Genomic DNA, 21,635 nt, shown 5'->3' with positions numbered 1-21,635 from the left:
TAGATGTGGGGTGTATGGGAATTCCCTGTACCATCTTTTTTTCTGCAACTCTTCCATAAATCTAAATCTATTTTAAAATAGAAAGCTTATTTCAAAAAAGAATAAAAATAGACCACCGTCATGGAAGGCGCCTTCATTGGAAGGAAGCTGTGCCTCCCAGTAGGGAAGTGAGTCACAGAGCATCTCTTGAAATTATGGGCCCTGAACTGCATTCTTAGCAAGCCCCCGTTTTATTCTCTGTTACATGGAAACGGAATAAATCTTCACTTTTGACGGATGAGCCATGCTGTTTTACGCCCTTTACACGACCGTATTTCCCCAACCACCCACAACACTTGGGCTATTTTATTAAAAATAATGTGCCCGTGTTTGATAATATCTACTAATAGTAGTTAACCCCTACTTGTTGCATTCACCTGTATTCTGTGCATTACTCTGCCCCTCTGTTTCTGTGATCAGGAAATACAGCGTTTTATTTTTTTCTGTAATCTGCTCTCCGTTTAAGAGTTTAAAGTCAAGTTGAAACTGAGCATATGTTCATTTTCCTTTCAGGAAAACAAAACAAAACATCGTCACCTACCTGGATCTTTCTTCCAGCACATTCGATACAAAGCCACCAGAGCAAATACTGAAAGTGTTATTACAATCAAAGCAATAACCACCGGCAAAATAATACCTGAAAAGTATTGGAGACACTGTCAATTAGAGTGGCTATTGAATTTCACATAGAGAGTTTACTAAGTGAGCAGAGCATGCATGCTTGCTTTCTTCTTTAAACATCATTCTATTAAAAACATCGCATTTTAGGCAGAGATTTATCTGACTCCTGGGTTTTGCTCTAGATGTCATTTCTGACGTATCCACTTGATGTCAGTCTTGTAACCTTTCTGAAACAAAATTCCACACCTAAGAGAGAGAGTTCCTCCATCTTCCTGGAGACCAGAGGAGTGAGGAGATTGGAGAGGGCCAGAGGCGTCCTCTAGATTGTAATTAAACCCACACTCACACTTTATGTTCCTTAGTCCTTTATAATGAAGTTACTGGAAAAAAAAACATATAGCCCATTTTGGACTGCTCTGGTCTTAATGCTGGCTTTCTAAAAAACTCACAAATATCTTTCTATGATGATATCGTAAAACTAGGAAAGGCATAAAAGAATGTGGATCTTGCACGTTCTTTTATGCCTTTCCTAGTTTTAAGATATCATCATAGAAAGATATTGCAGTGATCTTGCAGTGGATATGCTTTTTAAAAATGAACATGGTTCAGGTGAGGGGTGTGTGTGTGTGTGTGTGTGTGTGTGTTTTGGGGCCTGATGTTGCTGCACTAACTTAGCATGTTTTATTAAGAGGAGGGTTTTTGCTGGTTTTTCTAGCATCTGCCTTCTGTTCTGACGGTCATTTCCCAGGTTAAAACTGCAGGGATGCAAGCAAGCAAGCTGCCCTAAGAACACAGCCAGAGGAAGTTAAAGTTACTATCTAGTTACATAGTCTCATCTGCTTGCATAGATACTCCTCATATATTTGCAGGGTTGGGTGGTGAGAAAAATTCTCCAATTCATTTGTAGGGTGGTTTACACTTCCCCTGTCAGGATTAAATACTTGATTTAAGAAAGTTCTGCTGATTTCATAATAGATCTTGAGTGAGGTTATTATTGTCTCCCAAAATGAATATGCCATGATTCAGCAGATCAATAATTTCTATGCTGACTTATTTAACAGAATGGCTTTACCTAAGCCAAAGGTAGTCCTTTATGATTCCAGCTCCATATCTATTCATCTTATTCTTAATTGCTAAGGAAATTACTGAATGTTCTGTGTTCAGTCTTAGCATACCTATGTGATATGACACGTATATGTTTTAGCTAAATGGAACATTTCTTAAAGACTGTTTTTTAATGTTAAGATAAAGTTGTGTCAAGGCAAAAAATTCATTTTTTAGTACAATTTGCTGATTATTTTTTATTCAAAAATATTTAATTGACAAATAAAGATGGAATATGTTCAAGGTATACGACATGATGCTTTGGGAAAAATTCATCTTTATGGGGATCTCTGCCTGTGCACTCTGGCTTATCTGAAACCAGTCCTGTCGAGTCACACTTGGCCCTTGGTGGTAATTGCTAAGCACTAAGATAAGAAAAAAAATCATCAAGGTATGCTTTTTTCCTGTGGTCATTAAGACCAGACTTACTTGTAGAAAATTCCCAAAGCAGGCAGCCAGTTAAATAGGATTATAGTGGGATTGCAGGTTCAGGGAAGTGGAGAAAAGGCTGTCCAGAATCTAATCTCTTCCCTTAATTGGTCACATTCAAACATTCTGCGTGTCTGTGGCCATGTATGAAGATACGTCTGTTACTTACTGGAATAAGAGGGGCTGGTGGATGCTGAGCTTGCATTTTTTCCATCCTCGGTGCCTGTTATTTTAAGAAAGAAAACAACAAGTCACCTTAATGTATGCCAGTTTCACAATCTCCCTTCCACCCTTATCTAAGGAAGCACCTCTGATTTCTGGGTATGATACTGCAAGTACAAAAAATTCTATCTCATTCTGAGAGAGCTTCGTTTTGTGAACCAAAAGTGGTAGAGCTCTTTTGATGCAGAAAGGGCAAGGAGAGCAAGTTCCCACTTAGGCCCATAGAAATTGTACCTTGAGACAGAACGTTGTTTTCTGCAATTGTAGCGGCTATTGAGGGTAATATCCTGGTTCTAGAAGGCGATGTATCTGGTGGTGGAGTGTTACCTGTAGGAAATTGATAAATCCAGAGTCAGATTATGGTATTCACTATTCATATGATGAACAGATGTCTTTGCAAATTCAAGCAGTTTGCATTTCTGAAGATCTGTGAGAACTATTTATTGTTGAAAAACAGGATACGTGCAATTGTAACACTAAACCATAAATTCATCTATTCCTCCTGGAAAAATGATTAAATTTGATGTCATCAAATTTGATCTGTGGAATTTAATCAAAACCTAAATATTAGTATTGCATCCTCAAGAACTGGCCAAGAAAACTTGAGTAAGTCTTTTAGCCTAGGCTACAGCCTGTATAACCTACTGCATGATATTCTTGTGGGATGCAGTCTATCCAAAAGCGTCATTTAAATTTCAGATATTATAGCTTTTGATGATAGTGATTTTTTTCCATCACACATTGTTAAAATAAGCATGACTGAAGACAACTTCAGATTTTATAATATTTCTCTGTGGTTAAAGAGAAAAGATTGCAACTGAGGCTTTGGTTGGAGGATTGGGGAAAAAAAATCAAAGAACACTCCTTCATTTTCATCCCGAAAGTCCAGCAGCTGTGTATACCGTGTGCCTTATCTGGAATAATTACTACTCCTTTATATTTCTACTGCTGTCCATGCTTTTGTCTCCCAAGGAAAATGTTCATTAGAAACGAACAGTTAGTCTTGTTTAGTTCACATTTTTCATCTTCAATCAGAAGGACTGAAACAAAAATTATAAATAAAAATTTATTATCCCAAACCCACACATCTCCATAAGCTTAAAGGAAGCATAAATAATGAAACATTTTATAAGTTTACAGCATTTATTCTTGTGAATTTGTGATAAAATATAATTTGCATCTAGAAAATATTTTGCAAATTAATTCCCTTTCTCTTATAGTCTGAAGTGCTCTGTTTTGATCACACCTATTTCCTTGTCGCTCCCCCGAATTGTAAGTTCCTGGAGCGTAAAGGCCGCACATCCCACGGCAGCTCACGTGGGGTGCCGGCCGCAGGGGCGTGGGGTCCACCGCAGCTGGCTCCGTGGCTGACCCAGGAGGTACCTCGCGATGATGGCCCTTAGCAGTCCTGAGGCCACGTACAATCGCACCAGAGCAATTGGCATTTCTGTAACTGCCTGGGCTCTTTCCTGCCTCGCCACCCCCGTGCCAGCACACACGGCACGCTCATGCGACTTTGACATCTGTGGGTGAAGAATAATGTTTAGCGTCTGTGCCGTTCTTGCCATGCAAGAGAGCTGTGGGAGGAAGCTCGATATATGCCCATAAGAACAAAGAAAAATGTCAGGCTAGTGCACTGAGCAGGCAGAAAAAGGAATATTAAATGAAAGAGTGGGAACTAGCTGAAAGCTTGGTACTTTTAGCTGCTCTTTCCAGTGTTAAGTGGTGTAGTGAGGATGGGTGGTCTTCCAGTGGTCTTGGTGGAGAACAAGGTGGCTAATTGAATAACCTACAGGGTATTAATCCTGGGATTTCCCAAGGGTTAGTGTTCAAGACTCCATGTCCTACCTTATTACCTTCTTATAGATAGGCTAAGTGGCAGCCTCAGGACTGAGTATAATGTGTCTGGCTCAGATGAAACTCCAAGCTTCCCTACTTAAAACACATTGAGTGTTCAGGGCCAGTGGTTATTGCTAACGATCCATAGGTAAGAAAGAGACTCAACTCTTCTTATTGGAAGGATTTAGCAGCTCCTTGAACAGACACTTTCAAATTTTGGTTTTGTTTTTCTTTAAACTGCTAGCCTCAGTTAAATCATTTCTGAATCCAGCGCGCGCGCACACACACACACACACACACACACACACACACGCACTTTACCCCTATTACGTGTACTGCCTTCTGATGTTTCTTTTCTATTCTCTTTCATTTCATTTTGTAAAATACTGGTCTAAATCCACAGTTTGGGAAACTCTGTCCTTTAGCAAGATCATATTGTTGAAATTATTGTGCTTGTCTGAATTCACAAATTGTGAGCCTGATGTTATTCTTTCTGTGACTAAGACGGAGGGATCCATGATGATGTGCTCAGAGTTGATCTCCCTGGGTTTTGTTAAGACTGTGTGATCCTAAATTACTACTGAATAGCCCGGGCAGAGGAGGGGCAGGACAAATCCACTGGAGTAGTTAAGAGCAGGATTCTGAAGATGGAGAACCTGGGTTCAAGTCTGAGCCCAACCCTCACTCCCCATGGAATCTTGGGCAAGTCACTTAACATCTGTGTGCCTGAATTTCCACGTATGTAAGTGGAGAGTATAAGAGTTCAATATCATAGTGTTGCTGTGGAAATTAAATGAGTAAAAATAAATTTAAACTGCTTAAAAGAGTACTTGATACTAATATGTATACATTATATTATATAATATATACAATTATATATTATAACAATATCCTATTATCATAGTGTGATTAGAGCGTTCCAACCAAAATAAGTTTGTCTAACTTTCTCAAAAATTCTAAGTGTACAGATATATGAAATGGACTCTTGAGACCCTTCCGTATTTTCAGGTTCTTCTTTGCTCGAGGCAGGACCTAGAGAAACCAGAGTGGAATATGGTGCTCTTTGATGACACAGCTTTGCTCTTGGCCCCTGACTTTGGTGATTGCGATGACTATTAAATTGCACATATGTTGTTTCACGATTTAAGTCCAGTTTGCAAAATTCAGGTCAGAACTTGGAGCAAGCTGTTTGAGGCAGAGACCCTCAGAGCCAGGCCTGTTGTAATCATGTGTGTTCAGATTTTCCTCACTGGTATCTGACGTGGATACATATTTGGCCCCTGCTGTAAACCAATTGCTTAATACATCTTTGGCAGTTTTAAAGGCAGAGATGTTATTGACATCCCAGGGCAGCTGCGGTTGCCATGCTAATTCATGTCACCGAGCTCCAGCGACAGACAGCGCGAGTGACCAAGCTTACCCGCCTGCTCTCTGAACTGCATCGCCGTGTCTCGCTGGAGCCACGCCTTCCCTGTGTGCAGTGCTGTGTTCAGAAGCATTATGAAGCCATATCGGAGAAAAACGTGACATGGCCAATCTGCAGAGGCTGCTGTGGGGACAGGGTGGCTGAGGCGCAGCATCACGGCATCATGCATTTGCCATCCCTGACTTGTCCAAACATTTTTATTCTGCATGTGACAAAACTGAGGCTCAGAGAGGCTTCTGAGGCTCTTTCAAGATCTTGCAGCAATTTAGTGATTGAGCCATAAACTAACACCTGAATCTCCCAATGGCTATTCCAGTGTTTTTTTCATTCTCTACGTTTCTTCTCTAAGCTGTGAAAAAGCGTAAGGATTGTTCCTTTCAAGTCATTTGCAAAAGCCTTGGCCACCTGAACCGTCCAATTTAAAATACGTACAAAGCTCTCCCACGCCACCCGACGCTCCAAAACACCCTCTACTGATCTTGCAAGGCCTGTCTCCGTTCCCTTTTCACCCTGACGAAATTCTCGCCATTTGATTTGTAGTCTGGACTACACAACGCAGTTGGTGGCACTCTCTCTAGGGAAATCTCTCCGATAGTTCTCTATCCAGACTTTCCAGAACACTATTGATTTTAATTTCTCCCATCAACATATGTCCGATGTATATCCAAGTTGTTTTTAGAAAATACAGTTATGATTCCCAGAAAGATTTCGTGTAAACCGAGTGTTATGATGTAAACCCACACAACACACAGGCAAAGCTGAGTTCATCAGAGCAGACAATTAAAATGTGAAAATTAGAAAGAAGGGATTGAGAGGAAAACATATGAGATGCATAGATATTAATGGGAAATAAGTGTGGGAGGCATTAGAGGATAAAACATTCTAGTGTGAGAAAGAAAACAAAACTGTGTGTTTTATTTTTATTTCCCTCACGTTACCTATACTTCTTTGTGGTATGTTAATACCATGTACGTGCCTGAGGATCTAAACTCCTTTGAATTGAACACTTATTGCTTTACATGTTCTATAAATACTTGGAATTGTTCTCTAATTGCAATTTGATGGATTCACGTCTCATTTATAAAGGAAAACTTCAGCCTTTGATACAATCATTCATTTCTCCTTAACATGTTTCCTTCATGTGGCTTCCAAGACAGCACACAGCCCGTTGACTTTTCTATGGCTTGTTCTTCTTGGTCTCCTTGGTTGGTTTTTTCTCTTCTCTCTGAATCACTACCTTGGAGTGTCCCGGGGCTTAGTCCTTGGTCCTCATCTCTAACTACATTCATTTAATTGGTGCTTTCATTCAATTTCAAGGTTTACATACACCAATGTCAATGACTATACTTCCATCCCAGAGCTCTTTCCTAAATTCCAGATTCATAAATCCAGATGCCTACTTAGCAAATAATAAACATTTTAAACTCCACGTGTCTACACTTGAACTTCCTCTTCACCCGAGTCTTGCCATCCGAGCTGGGGACAACCAGGCCTTCCAACCACTCAGGACAAAAACCTATTTTTGACTCATCTCTTTCTATTCTATCCCACGTGCAATCCTCAGCCATCTATATTGGCTCCACCTCCAAAAGAGATCCAGAATTTGGAGATTTTGTGCCATGGACTCTTCGATCACCCTGATCCGAGCCACCATCATCTCTCTCATGGATAATTTGCAAAAGGTACCCTTGCTTTGGCCCAAGGTGCTGGGGTGTGGCTGTGGTGGTGACCCTGGGGACAAGGGCATAACACTGGCACAGCTTGGGGGAGGAAGGGGTACTCCCGAGTCTTGGGCCCTGGAGAGCAGAGCAGAGCTGCAATTTGGGACCCAGAATTAATATGGCTCAGCAGATGAAGTACCACGCCGTGGTGATTCTGGGCCCTGGGGTGGTCCAGGGGTCACAAGCGTAGCCCAGGCTCTGTGAGGCTGGGTACAGCAGCAGCAGTGACCCAGGAGTGGCAAAATGCCGCTGTGTCTTAGACCCTGTGGGGAGGGGAACAGCACAGCGACGACTCCAGCCCCTGGAGAGGTGGGTGTCTCCGCAGTTCGGGCTGCAGGGGACTAGTCACTAGTCCAGGACTGGGTAGGTGGGGCACTGTGTCTGTTTGGCCTGGGGGGCAGGGGGGCACAGCTCAAGCAAGGTGCTGATTCTTTGGGCTGCACAGTGGTCAGAAAGCGTGGCTACACAGGTCAGTGGAGCTGCTGGTTCCCTGGGGACAGGGCGCTGCATCAGCTGTGACACTGGGGGAGGGGTGCGACTGCTCTGGTGTGCCAGAGGCTCAGAGCCCCTGGGGGCTGGCTGCTGCCTTACCTATAGGGCCAGGGTGGGGAATTGACTGCTCCCATGTGGCCAAGGCCTGCGGTCTCCAGGGATCAGAGGCTGCCTCATCTGTGCCACTAGGGGCTATGACTGCTCTGGTGGGTAAGAGGCCTGAGGTCCTAGGGCAGGGACACCACTTCCGCTCAGCCTCAGGGGAGGGTGCACTAACCACTGAAATGGGGGTGACAGAGCAGCGTTGCAGAAGCTTGGCCCCATGAGGTAGGGGCTAGCAAAGCTTGGCTGGGGGATGATGTGCTACTGGACGGGGATCTTGCAGTGGTAGCAAAACCTCAGAAAGAGACGGCTGCTAGGGCTACTTGCTGCTGGAGTAGGATGCACTTTAGCGTTGACTCTGGTTCCAAGATTGTGCAGCGCAGTAGCAGCAGAAGCCACTGGTGGTGGCGGTTGGGGCTAAATGGAGTGCAGCTTCAGCTCCTTCTCTGGAGGACTCTGGGGAGCTCCCTCAGCTGGCCTTGGAGCCCGTGAGGACGGCAGGAGTCTCTAGTGGCCAGGACTGCACGTGTCTGCAGCAGTGATGGGGTGGGGGGCATGGTCCCCTTGCTGACCTTTCCTTGCAGGAAGAAGGCCCTCCTGGGTCTCAGCTGGTCCCAACTGGGGGAGGGAGTGGAAGAGGCTGGGTGCTTCCCACCTTTCCCTACGCAGCATCCCAGGGCCTGTGCTCTGCAGGATTCTGCTGCTGCTTGCCTGTGCTCCAGAGCTCTCCTTTAGTTATTTTGGTCAGAATGTAAATTGTTTATTCATTGTTTTGAGCTGTTGTGTGTGGGGAGGAAAGAACACCAGGAGCTTCCGGTTGGCCATCTTGCTGACGTCACTCAACAGGACTCTATTTTTAGAATGTGAAAATAGCATATCTATGTATAATTGCTCATAATACACGTTTTATACAGAGTTGCCTTACTTATGCCTAATCCCCAAAACAGGTCCTACATAAAATAATCATCAGTTGCTTGACCATTAATAATAGCTTTGCAAGTATTAATAGTTGTAAAAATTGTAACTTTTCAAGGAAATTAAAGCTAGATGCATAATATGAAAGCAAATACCACATGTAAGAACTACGCATGATATATTCAAAGATTAAATACATATTTGCTGATATTTATAGAAAGGAAACAGTACTAGTAATTCTGTGGGCTATAATTCTAGGTCAAGTTGTACCTTAAACAGAAATACTAATTATTTTTCAATAATATGCCTGTCCTTAATGCTATGAATAAATATTTCACAAATTTGCTATTTTAACATCTTTGATGACAATATATATGACTAAAAAAGTCTTTAATCTGAAAAATCAAATTATTAGGGTTATCAAAAGAAGTATAAAAAATACCCTGTTAATAAATTTGTTAATTCATCTTTTGGGAGATGGAGAATCTGAGTTCAGTCTTTACCCACAATACACATCTGGAGTCTGAATGTAAAGCAATGAAATTGACTTTCCTTGCAGTTTATGGGACCAGTCTCATCTTTCTAGTCCACCATTCAAATAAATTGTCTATAATCTGTTAGGAAAGCTAGTTTATATAATTCAAAAAATTAAAATAGCCTAAAGGAGCTTTTTATGACATTAAAATCAGTTATAGTTAGAGCTGGCGTTTTGTAAGCACAGTTCCTTTAAACGAAATGAAAGCTACTTCAGTCCCTCCTTAAAAGGAACCGACAGTTTGGCAGCTTCCCAATTCTCCTCCACCTTTGACTTCTCCTCCACAGTCAACCCACGAAGCAGAGGAGAAGGACGCCTCCCAGAATGGCGTCAGCCCTCTCTGTCTGGACGCACCGTTTTTACGTTTTGTTTTGCTTTTTTTTCCTAGTGTATGCCCATTCTAGACTTTGAACGTAGAAATAATAAAAAAAATGGTGATGAGGTCTAATAAAGGGAATTAATGTAAAAATAACTTCTTTATCAAAGAGATGTATTATGTAGAAGATAATTAAAAGTTAAAGCCATAATAATTTGTTTCAACACCCTTAAACACAGGTGTAGACTAAGGTAGACTAAGATGATTATTTAGGACATTTACTGTGAAAATGTTATTAGAGACACTCAAAATTTTTATTTTTTTCCAATTTTTTTTAAAGTTACATGATCTTCTAGGTTTATTTCACATTTTATATATATAAAAAGTGGCCAGAATTGAAAACCTATGAGATTTGTCATTTGTATAGGTACCAAGTAAGATACAGGAAGATAAAAATCCCCCACATAATTATGATTTCAAGACAACAGAGAGACAACATTACCATTTTCTCCTGCCCAGTGATCTTCAATTCCTGTTGCTCCATCATCCAAAATTCATTCAATTTAAAACTAAGCAATGGTGAAACATGAGCACTTCTTAGAATGATAATGTTTTAGGCTCTTAACTGTGCTTTATAACATCATCTTTGTGGATGCCAGGGCCAGACTTTGTTAGAAACTACAGAGAAGACACTCTGTCCCTCTGGGAGAGGGCAGGCCGACAACAAAAACAAACCAAGAACAGTGAGTTCTGGCCAGAGGACAATTTCACAGCTTTTGTACATTCCCTAGAGCTGGCTCCACTCACCTTGGTCACAGGGCATTCAGGCTTATCCTTGTATGTTCTCCTGATCTGTGGGTTTTTTTTAAACCCAAGGTCTCCTAAACATTTCAGTTGCCATGTAATATTTTCGCTTGTACTATTTCATTCTGCCCTCAAACTGATTGGTCTACTTTGTTTGATTCTTGGTATTTTACCCATAAAGATAGAGGAAAAAAAATTAACTTACCTGTGATTTTTGTTGTTTTGATCGTACTCTGATTCTCAGCTTTAGAGGAAAGAAAAGAAAAATAATTACAAAAATTAAATGTTGAATATCAGATCTATTCTCATGATTGTTTCAAGTGGGAAATGGATATGGATCTTAGCTCATTTCTGATTCACTTTTTCTCAAATCATAAAATCACGACGCTTCATGATTGGAAGAACCTTTGGAGTGGGGGTCAGTCAACTTTTTCTTAAAGGGCTAAATGGTTTAGGCTTTGTGGGCTATAAATCTCTGTTGCAACTACTCCACTTTGCCTTTTAGTGTGAATGCAGCCGTACATGATACCTAGAGAATGAGTATGGCTGTGTTTCAATAAAGCTTTATTTTGAAAACCAATCAGGGGGCTAGATTTGGCCTGCGGTCCCTAGTTGGCTGAGTTCTGCTTTAGAGCGTCTGGTACCAGCTCACATCTCGAATACCCCAAGATGACACAGAGAACTATCAATCCTTCCTTAGGTGCTTCATAAATGAGGCTGTCATGTGTTGTCATCCTACTAGGACATGAAGTATCTCATGAACTGGGGAAGATGCAGGAAGGTTCTAGCAGCAGATGCTTTTGAAACTTAGGGAATTCCTTTATGGTAAATACAGTCTAGAAGAGCTTTCTGCAAGCAAAGTAACTTGAGAGAATTTTATAATCAAAGATCACTTGAGTATATGCAGCATGAACAAGATCTGTCACATGAAAAACACAGCAAATAATTTTGAAATAAACAGAAGCCCAATAATGACATTTAAAAAAATCCATTTGTTTACTTGGAATATTCACTTCACTGTCTATATCAGCATCTTAAATTTAACATGCCCCAAACAGAACTCTTGGCTGGTATCCTTAGATCTGCCTCTTCACTGCCCTCTTGGATCAATGCATGATGTCATTGTCTTCTAGTTGCACAAGGCAAAAAGCTAATGGCCTTTCTTGAGTCTCCTTGTCCTGCTCAGCGCTCTGATTCCAGCGGCTGCCAACAGGATGTCGCAGAATAGGTTCCAGTGGAAATATATAGAATGAATGAATGAGAATAGAAAATAATAACAATAACAAATGAGACTAATTCTACCTACCTGAATTCAATTTTTATGGAAAAATGGATACGCTTTAAAAAATTTGTTAGTTGGATAATGATAGCTACCATTTTTAAAGCAATTCTTATGATCAGTTTCACATATTATTGGTGGATGTCTATAAGGGAGATATTATTATTCTCATTTTGCAAATCTGCAAACATTAGCTGAGAGAAATAAAATTGCTTTCTTAGGGTGGAACCAAGGTGATGATTAAGTTCTGTTGGTTCTATATTCCACTTTCACTAAAATGGATGGCTTTTCCTTCTACTAAATCGCTCCAAATGAAAAGCTCATGTAAGTAATTCCTACTTTTGATAACTAGTTAAAATATTTTTGAGCAAGGCATAAAGCCGCATTTGGGAGATGCAGTTGAAATATTTATTAGGTGCTGGAGGATTAGGGCACAAGGGAAATCAAGCCCTTTGTTCCTCTTACTATTAGCTCGTAAACTTTCTTGTTGATAGACTTGATTGAGTGAAAAATTTTAAATTTGTATCATATAAAATCTTAGGACTATCCTTTAGTTGAATTTTTTTTCCAGCCTTAAAAATGTATAATAATTTTAGAGGAACATAATGTATACAAGAAATATAACTATGCATTAAGACATAGATGGACCTTAAAAAAACATAACATATATCAATTTAAAATCCTTATATTAAGTGTCCTAAGAAGTCTAGACTTTTATATATATGAATGAATAAATTGTTATTTTGAGGACAAAATTCTGCAAATCTCAAATATTTAATCAAGACTGGAATATACATATATATATTTATACACTTATATATATTTTATATATAGACTTATATATTATGTATATACTTATATATATTATAGGTATATATGCTTATATATTTTTTCTATATATATATAAAATTTTCCCCCCTGAAATCACAGTTATATTTTGGAGATGATAAAGTATTTTCATAGGAATATAACTTTCATATTTAGTCTCAGTTCTGTGGATATAAAAGTTTAATAGAGATGAATACTATGGAATATGGTTAAAGTTGTGAGAATTAATGGTAAGTGAAGACATTTGCAATTATTCCTGGTTTTTATTTATAGCTTTCAGGAAACACATGTGTTTTGAGCAAAGGCCAAGCTCTGTTTATAGGGAAATGAGGAAAGTCAAATAGCAAATGAGTGTAGTGTGCTTCTGTTAACCATTCTCAAATTTAGATGTTCAGTAAAGACCAAAACCTTAGTCAGGAAGGCTGACAATCTGTTGAGTTTGATTCTGTAATATGAAACTGAAGTCTTATGAAATGCAAATGAACTTTGAAATGTTGATCACATTAATACAGAGCTAAACTTTACCTGAACATTTAGCTTTTAAATCAGAAAGCTCAAAGAGCAATACAATAAATAACTTTGGTAAATAGTCTTACCTTACAAAGAATATTGTGTTTCCAACTAATAAACTGTATTTGCACATAATGGTATCACTAACAGGCACAGGGGAAAGAACATATATAGCTATTCCCTTACAAAATTCTCTGCTGATTTGCTGTAGAATAATTTGTGGTCAATTCACGTTTTCCTTACCATTTTTCCATATGGCATTGCCTGAGTGATTGGACATGAGATTATTCCTGGCTTGGCTAACCCATAACTTGTAACTGAGACTTTACTATCCCGAGGATTCTGATGTATCTGCCTTCATGCAATGATATAAACTAGTTAAACAGTATTAATATATAAGAAAAGTTATGATACAGTCTCCAAATAAGTATAATAGACAAATGGTGCAATTCACAAAAGTAATATTGAGGCTGGGGGGGAATTAGATGAGAGATTCTATAAGTTAGTACTGGATAGTGGCATTAAATCAGATTGAAACATTCAATGAGAAAGTTATTTCTTTTTCAGCTTTCTTGCAGTTTACTTAGTTATTTCAATGAGAAACTTTTAAAATTTCAATTTGTTGCACATATGTCATTAATATGTAGCATGTGCTAATCTTTATTTACTTTTTAAATGAGAATGAGCATATCTTAAATTCAGAGCCTTTGGCAAACAACAAATCTAGCTAGAATTGTGTTTTGTTTACAATGTAGCAATTTTTGTAGCTACTGTTGTTTATTTAGTCCAAGCAAAATTGGTTTTTCATTTATGGTGGTTTCCTTTTCAAACAAATTTAAGAATATAAAGATCATCAATTTAAAGAAAAATACTAAATAAATGACAGTACAGATAGTATACATCTCTGGCAACACTCATGAAATTGTAAGAAATAGTGAGGAAAAATCTTTGATGGATGTGGAGAATTTAAATCAGCAATTGGAAGAAGGAAGTGGGGGAAGAAGGCATAAGGATTATACAAATGAGGGGGCCAAGATAAAAAAAAAACACACACAATCAAGAATAAATCTGGAATGGTCTGCAATAGCAAGAGGACCTTCCTGGTTAGAATCACAGGGTTATTTATATTCACTGAGTCAATATCTTGTCTTATATTTAGGGAACAACTGATGCCCCAATTGAAAGCTAGTTTTCTAATTCCTTCAGATGCTTTATGTAAAATTGTCACAAGAACAGTATGGAATAGTGAAGCATTTATGGGGTTTGGGGCGGGAAAAGCAGGGTTTAAATTTCATCTTTTTAATTTAACCTTGGCAAGCCATTTGGTCTCTCTGAGCCTGTTTCCTTATTCATCAAACTGTTACCATAAATACCAACTTTGCCTGGCTTTTGTAAGGATTACTATTAGTGAAATAAGAGCTGCAATTTATTGTTTATTTGCCAGACACCGTTTTAAACTTCCTATGTGTCACAACAATCCTGTGAGGGTGTCATCTGATTATACTTATTTTACAGATGAAGAAACTGAGGCACAGGGAAGTTAAGTTGCTGATCAAAACACACAGAAGAAATAAATGGTTGTTCTATTTTTTCGAACCTAAGCAATCTGCCTTCAGAATCACTATTCGTAAGCGATAAGCTAATTTCCTCTCAGCAGGACTGGAGGGACCAGTTTTTATTTTATGAAGGGTGTGGTGCCTTGGAGAACAAAAGCTTGAGTATAAGCGATTCTCACGTTCAGCCAGCAGCACATGTAAAATGTCTACTTGGTTATTGTAAAATTATCTACGCTTTTTCTATAAAAATAAACTCCACTTTCAACTAGGATAAATTATGCAAAAAGGAAATCTATTTGATCTTCTATTTTTCATCTATAAACATTAACTCCTACTTAATAACCTCCTGGTTGCTTATAAATGTTATTTATTTCCACTTAACAAAAGCCAGATTTTCTCTCCTGATTTCAAGGCTGACTATTGTATATTCTGCTACGGTAGCAGCAGCTCCGGCTTGGCAAATCCATCAGGGACGCTTCTACCCAAGCACTTGCTTAGTAGAGTTGTGTATTGGAGTTACGCTCATCTTAATTCACCAACTTATCTGTAATCTCCTTCCATGTTCTTTCCTCAGCCAAGTCAGAATTCACTAAGGGGAGGAAGAACAATCGCCCCTTCCTCCCCGCTAATCTCTTCCAGCCTGCAGGATGGCTACTGTCCAAAACGCTTATAGGCACCAGAACGACTAGGTTACCAGCAAGCAATGCATCTGCTTTGCTTCCTGCCCTCTATCTCTTCCTTTTTCCTTTCTCTTCCTTCCTCAGAAACCAACAAGATATGCATAGGAATTGAAACAAGAAGAGTCAAAGAGGATGCTGTGGTCTCAAACCATTAGTGAAAAATAGGAATCGGGAAGAGGAGATTTGTAGTTTCACAAGAGAGCCTGACACCCTGTCTCTCCACAGAGTAGCTATTGGAGATCAGGGGCTCCAATGCTTCCTTTGAATCATCCCTCAGTGCCCAGCAAGGCAGCCCTGCGTATAGACGACGATAAATGCACGGATGATGAAATCCAGGTGTCGCAGGGGCTACTACGGGGACCTGGCCTACGGTGAGTTAAATGGTGACATCTCCTCCCACCCCCCCAAAAAAAGACACGTGGACCTGGAACCTGGGATTTCATTTAGTAAGAGAGTTTTTGCACGTGTAACTAAGCTAAGGATCTTGAGATGAGATCATTCTAGATTACAGTAGGCTCTAAATGCAGTGGTGAGTGTCTTTATAAGAAGAGGAGAAATCCGGGTGCGGTGGCTCATGCCTGTAATCCTAGCACTCTGGGAGGCTGAGGCAGGAGGATGGCTTGAGCTCAGGAGTTTGAGACCAGCCTGAGCAAGAACAAGACCCCGTCTCTACTACAAATAAAAAAAATTAGGTGGGCGTGGTGGCATGCACCTGTAGTCCCAGCTACTCAGGACGCTGAGGCAAGAGGATGATGGCTTGAGCCCAGGAGTTTGGGGTTGTAGTGAGCTATGATGATGCCACTGCACTCTTGGCGGGGGGTGGGGGGCGGGTAGGGATGACAAGAGACTCTGTCTCAAAAAAAAAAAAGAAAAAAGAAAAGAAGAGGAGAAGACACAGATGGAATAGGAGACACAGAGGAGAGGGCCATATGAAAATATGAAGACAGAGAGAAAAAGGGAGCGTGAAAATGGGGGCGAAGATTAAAGTGCTGCATCTACAAGTGAAGAAATGCCAAGAATTACCAGCAGTCACTGGAAGCTAGGAGAGAGGCATGGGGTGGGTTCTCTCTCAGAGCCTCCAGATCAACCCCGCCCACACCTTGGTCTCAGCCAACTGGCCACCAGAGCTGCAGAAAAGCAATTTCTGTTGTTGAAGCCACTCGGTGCTACTTGAATACAGCTGCCCTGGAAAACTGGTGGGTCATTAAATATGAAATGTCTGATTTCAAATCAAAAATTTAGTTTATCATATCTCAAACAAGAAACAACGCAATTAAGCAAAGTGTGTGCCTAAACTATCCTCATAGTTTTCTGTTCCTTTTTTTTATTGCCTTCTTTGGGATTAACTGAGTATTTTTTGAGATGCTGTTTCATCTCCATTATTTATTTTACGACAGTATACTTGGATCCTCTTTCTCCCATCCTGGCATCTCTGCTGTTGCTGTTACACATTTTGCTTCCACAAACATTTTAAACACCCAATACACTTTTGTTAATTTTTTAAACAATCAATTATCTTCTGAAGAGGCTAAAAATGAGATCAAAGTCTTCTACATGTCCTCATGTGTTTGCGATTTCTAATGCTCGTCATACCTGTATTTAGATTCAGATTTCCATCTGCGTCATGTTTTTCTCTTCCTGAATGTCTCTGCTGGTAATGAATTTTCTTAGCTCCTACATGTCTGAAAAATATTTATAGAATTCAAGGGTGACGAGTTTTCCCCTTCCCGCACTAAAGGTTTTGCCTCCTTGTTTCCTGACATGTTTTGTTCCCGATGAGATTCTCCTGCCATTTCTGCCTTTGTTCTTCTCGACTTAGTGAGTCATTTCTTTTTCAACAGCTTCTTTCAAGATTTTCCCTTTATTTCTGGTTTTCCGTAATTGGATTATGATGTATTTTCTTCCTGTTTCTTCACCTTGGTGCTCGTTGAGTTTCCTGATTCTATGTGATAATTTTATCACATTTGCAAAATATTTCTTCAAATAATTTTCTGTCCATCCTCACTTCTTTTACAACTTCAGTTATATGTTTATGAGGCCCTTGGATATTGTCCCACAGCTTACTGATGTTTCATTCTTATTTTTTCAGTCTTTCTTCTCTTGGTTTCATTTTTTTCTAGTTTCTATTGCTATGTCTTCATGTTCAAAACCAAAAAAAACCACACAATTTTAATTGTGTTGATTTACTCTGTTTGTTTTCTAGTTCATTAATTTCTACTTGTATTTTATTTTTTATTTTTTCTACATTCTTTGGGGTTTATTATTCTTTTATTTTTCTGACTTCTTGAGATGGTTGCTCAGATAATTAAGTTTGAACCATTCTTTTTCTTCCCTAATATATATAGTTTAGAGCTCTAAATTTGATTGTAAGAGTGGCTTTAACTATATCATACAAGTTTTGATGTGTCATAGTTTCATTATTATTCACTTCAAACTATTTGCTTACTGTCATTGTGATCCCTTCTTTGACTCATGGATTTTAAAAGTTATAAGCATATGGTAATCTTTTAGTAGTTATTTTTTATTTTTATTTTTATTTATTTTTTATTTATTTATTTATTTTTTATTTTTTGATGTCTAGATTAATTCCTCTGTGATCAGGAGGCATACGCTGCATGATTTAAGCCATTTAAAATGTGTAGAAACTCTTTAATAGATCATAGCTCATCACACAGGCTATGATCTATTAAAGAATCCTTATTTACTTGAAAATAATTTGCTTTCTTCAGTTGAGGTGCAGTGTTCCACATGTGTTCATTAAATTAAGTTTGTTAATTGTGCTGATTTACTCTGTATCATTTCTGACCGTTAGCCAGCTACTGAGAGAGGTATATTAAAACGTGCAATAGAATTGTGGATTTGTCTTTTTCATTCAATTTTTGCTTTATATATTTTTCAGGCTACAGTATCACATATGTAAACATTTTAACTTGTTTTATTTTAAACTAAGTTAAATATTTTAGTACTAAGAAATGATCTTATTTATCCCCATTTAATTTTTTGCCTTAAATTCTAATTTTTCTGATATTGATGTATGTTTACCATTTCTATTTAATTAAAGTTTTCAGGGTACATCTTCTTTTCGTCCTTTTAAATTCAACTATTGTGTGTCTTTTGTAAGCAGCATATAGTTGGATTGTTGCTCTGTGTGTGTGTGTTTTGTGTTGCATCTAGCAATTATTTTTTTCATTTGAAACATCTAGACCATTTATATATGGTTGTGTTTTATTGACCATTTTATCACTTCTCTGCCTTTTCAGCTAAGATCAAATGTAGTATTTACCATCTTCTTCCTTGTTTTCTATTTGTCTGCTGTATGTTACTGTTTAAATAACTATTTTAGCTTCATTTTGAATTGATTAAATAGTTTTTAAATTATTTTACTATTTCTATTACAGCATAATGGTTCTCTTTCACCTGTCTCTAAGCTATTGTTAAGCATACCCATGGAGTTATTAAATTTTACCTATTAAGTTTTAACTCTAAAATGTTCATTGTCTTCTCTTTTCTGTCATTTTCTGCCCTTTAGTGAAATCATCAATCTCTTCTTTTATTTCCTTTGAACACATGATTAATATCTAATAAATTTTAAAATTTTTATATATATATTGTATATTTGTTTCAATTATCTATTGTCCTTTTGGTTTTTAATCAAATGGTCTTGTTTCCCATACTACCTGTTTAAGTTTTATTTAGTGCAAACTGAGTACTTAAAAATATAGTAGAAATAATTTGAGGGCTAGGATGATGTTATCTTGTAACGAAGAGTTGTGTTTTTTTCTGGATGCCCTGGGCCCACTAGCTGTCCTAGCTCATACTAACTCAGCAATCCGGGAAGTGAAATGATTTATACTTGAGCTTCAGTGTCTGAGGGCCACTGCAGTTTATTTCTGGTTCACCTTTACTTAGCCATTTGAGATTCCCACCATTAAAGAGAGGTTTCTAAGAGCCCCTTCTCCTTCATAAGTCCTGAACTCCATTTTTTCAGTCTTTCTAACCTTGAGAGAAGGTCAGTCAAAATCTCCCTTCAATTTCTAGCCTCTTATCAGCCTATGTGGGAATCAGCAGATGACTCTAGAGAAAAAAGCTGCCTCTAATGCCAAGCCAAGCTCTCTCTGTGAATTTCTTTCTTCTTTCAGGAACTTGATTCCATAATCTATATTATCTTATTAAATCTTAGTGTTTTCAACATTTACATATATATAATATATATTTATAGTTTTGCCCAACTTTTAAAAATGTTCTGAATAGGAGGAGGTATAACATTACTGGAAGTAGACTCAGAATTGATTTTTTAAAATTCACCACCTGGCTACTATTTTAAAAATTGTGGTTGAAAACAGAAAACACAAAATTTACCATCTTAATAATTTTTAAGTGCCCAGCACAGTAGTGTTAACTGTATGCACATTATTGAATATTTCCATCTTGCAGAACTGAAGCTTTATATTCATTGAACAATTCCCTGCTTCTCCCTCCACCCAGACTGTGGCAACCATCATTCTATTTCCTGTTTCTAAGAGTGTGACTCTTTTAGATTAGATAGCTCAGAGAAGTAGTCATGCAGTATTTGTGCTTTTTAGTACCTGGCATATTTCACTTAGCATAATGTCCTCAAGGTTCGTCCATGCTGTAGCACATGAAGGGATTTTTTTTATAGAATGAATATTTCACTGTGTGTTTATGCTACATTTTCAAAATCCATTGATCTGTTTATGGAAATTTAGGTGCTTCCTCCTCTTGGCTATTGCGGATAATACTGAAATGAACATGAGTGTACAAATACGTTTTCAAGATCCTGTTTTCAATTCTTTTATAGATATACTCATAAGTGGGACTGCTGGATCATAAGATAATTTTATTTTTAATTTTTTGTGGAATCTCTGCACTGTTTTCGATGGGAGCTGCACCATTTATATTCCCACAGACGAAACACATGGGTTCCAATTTCTTCGTATCCTACCCAACACTTTTTATTTATTTACTTATTTATTTATTTTTTTTTTTGAGACAGCGTTTCACTCTGTTGCCCGGGCTAGAGTGAGTGCTATGGCATCAGCCTCGCTCACAGCAACCTCAAACTCCTGGGCTCAAGCGATCCTCCTGCCTCAGCCTCCTGAGTAGCTGGGACTACAGGCATGCGCCACCATGCCCGGCTAATTTTTTCTGTATATATTTTTAGTTGTCCATATAATTTCTTTCTATTTTTAGTAGAGACGGGGTCTTGCTCTTGCTCAGGCTGGTCTCAAACTCCTGACCTCGAGCGATCCACCCGCCTCGGCTTCCCAGAGTGCTAGGATTACAGGCGTGAGCCACCGCGCCCGGCCTATTTACTTATTTTTGATAGTAGCCATCCTAATGGGTGTGAGGTGGTATATTATTGTGGTTTTGATTTGCATTTCCCTGATGATTTGTGATCTTAAGTACCTTTTCTTATGCTTGTTGTCCATTTGTATACCTTCATCAGAACAATGGCTATACAAGCCCTTTGCCCAAGTTTTAACCAGGTTGTTTTTCCGCTGTTAAGTTATAGGCATTCTTTATATATTCTAGACATTAACCAAGGGGCAGATATATGGTTTGCAAATATTTCCTTTATTCTGAAGGTTTCCTTTTCCATCTTTTGATTGTTTCCTTTGCTGCACAGAAGTTTTGAAGTTGTGTATTTTCACTTGTCCATTTTTGCTTTTATTGCCTGTGGTTTTGGTGTCATACCCAAGAAATTATTGCCAAATACAATGTCATGAAGCTTTTCTCCTACCTTTTTTCTTCAAGGAGTTTTATAGTTTCAAGTCTTATATTTAGGTCTTTAATCCATTTTGATTTAATTTTTGTGTATAGTATACGGTAACGGCCTCATTTTATTCTTTTGAATGTGGATATCCAGTTTTCTCAACACAATTTTTTTTTCTATTTTATTTTTATTTATTGATTGATACATAAATAATTGTACATATTCATGGAGTACATGTTATGTTTTGGTACAAGCATATGACACACAATGATCACACAATTTTTTTAAATTTTTTATTTCAGAGTATTACGGGGGTACAAACACTTTGGTTATGTAAATTGTCATCCACCAACCTATTCTTCCCTTCATTCCTCTCACTCCAACCATAGATGCCTCTTTATTATTCAAACGACTTGAGTTCATCCAAGTATCAGTGCCTGCGCACTTTTTATTTCCTCTTCTCTGAATTCTCTTCCCCAGATA

At 38.5% G+C, this 21,635-nt stretch overlaps 1 protein-coding gene across 1 annotated transcript in view; it reads right to left on the bottom strand.

Annotated features, from left to right (window-relative positions):
* Nucleotides 1-21,635, bottom strand: part of EMCN (endomucin) — an 81,367-nt gene that overhangs the window by 14,353 nt on the left and 45,379 nt on the right. The window contains exons 6-9 of the mRNA XM_069485452.1: nt 10,771-10,809; nt 2,650-2,742; nt 2,363-2,416; nt 581-676 (exon numbers count right to left, since the gene is read on the bottom strand). Of these exons, the coding sequence (XP_069341553.1) occupies nt 581-676; nt 2,363-2,416; nt 2,650-2,742; nt 10,771-10,809 (282 nt within the window). The remainder of the gene's footprint in view (nt 1-580; nt 677-2,362; nt 2,417-2,649; nt 2,743-10,770; nt 10,810-21,635) is intronic.

This window comes from Eulemur rufifrons, chromosome 13 (assembly GCF_041146395.1).
Source record: "Eulemur rufifrons isolate Redbay chromosome 13, OSU_ERuf_1, whole genome shotgun sequence".
In the NCBI taxonomy this organism is placed as follows: Eukaryota; Metazoa; Chordata; class Mammalia; order Primates; family Lemuridae; genus Eulemur; species Eulemur rufifrons.
This window is presented reverse-complemented; position numbering and strand designations above follow the sequence as displayed.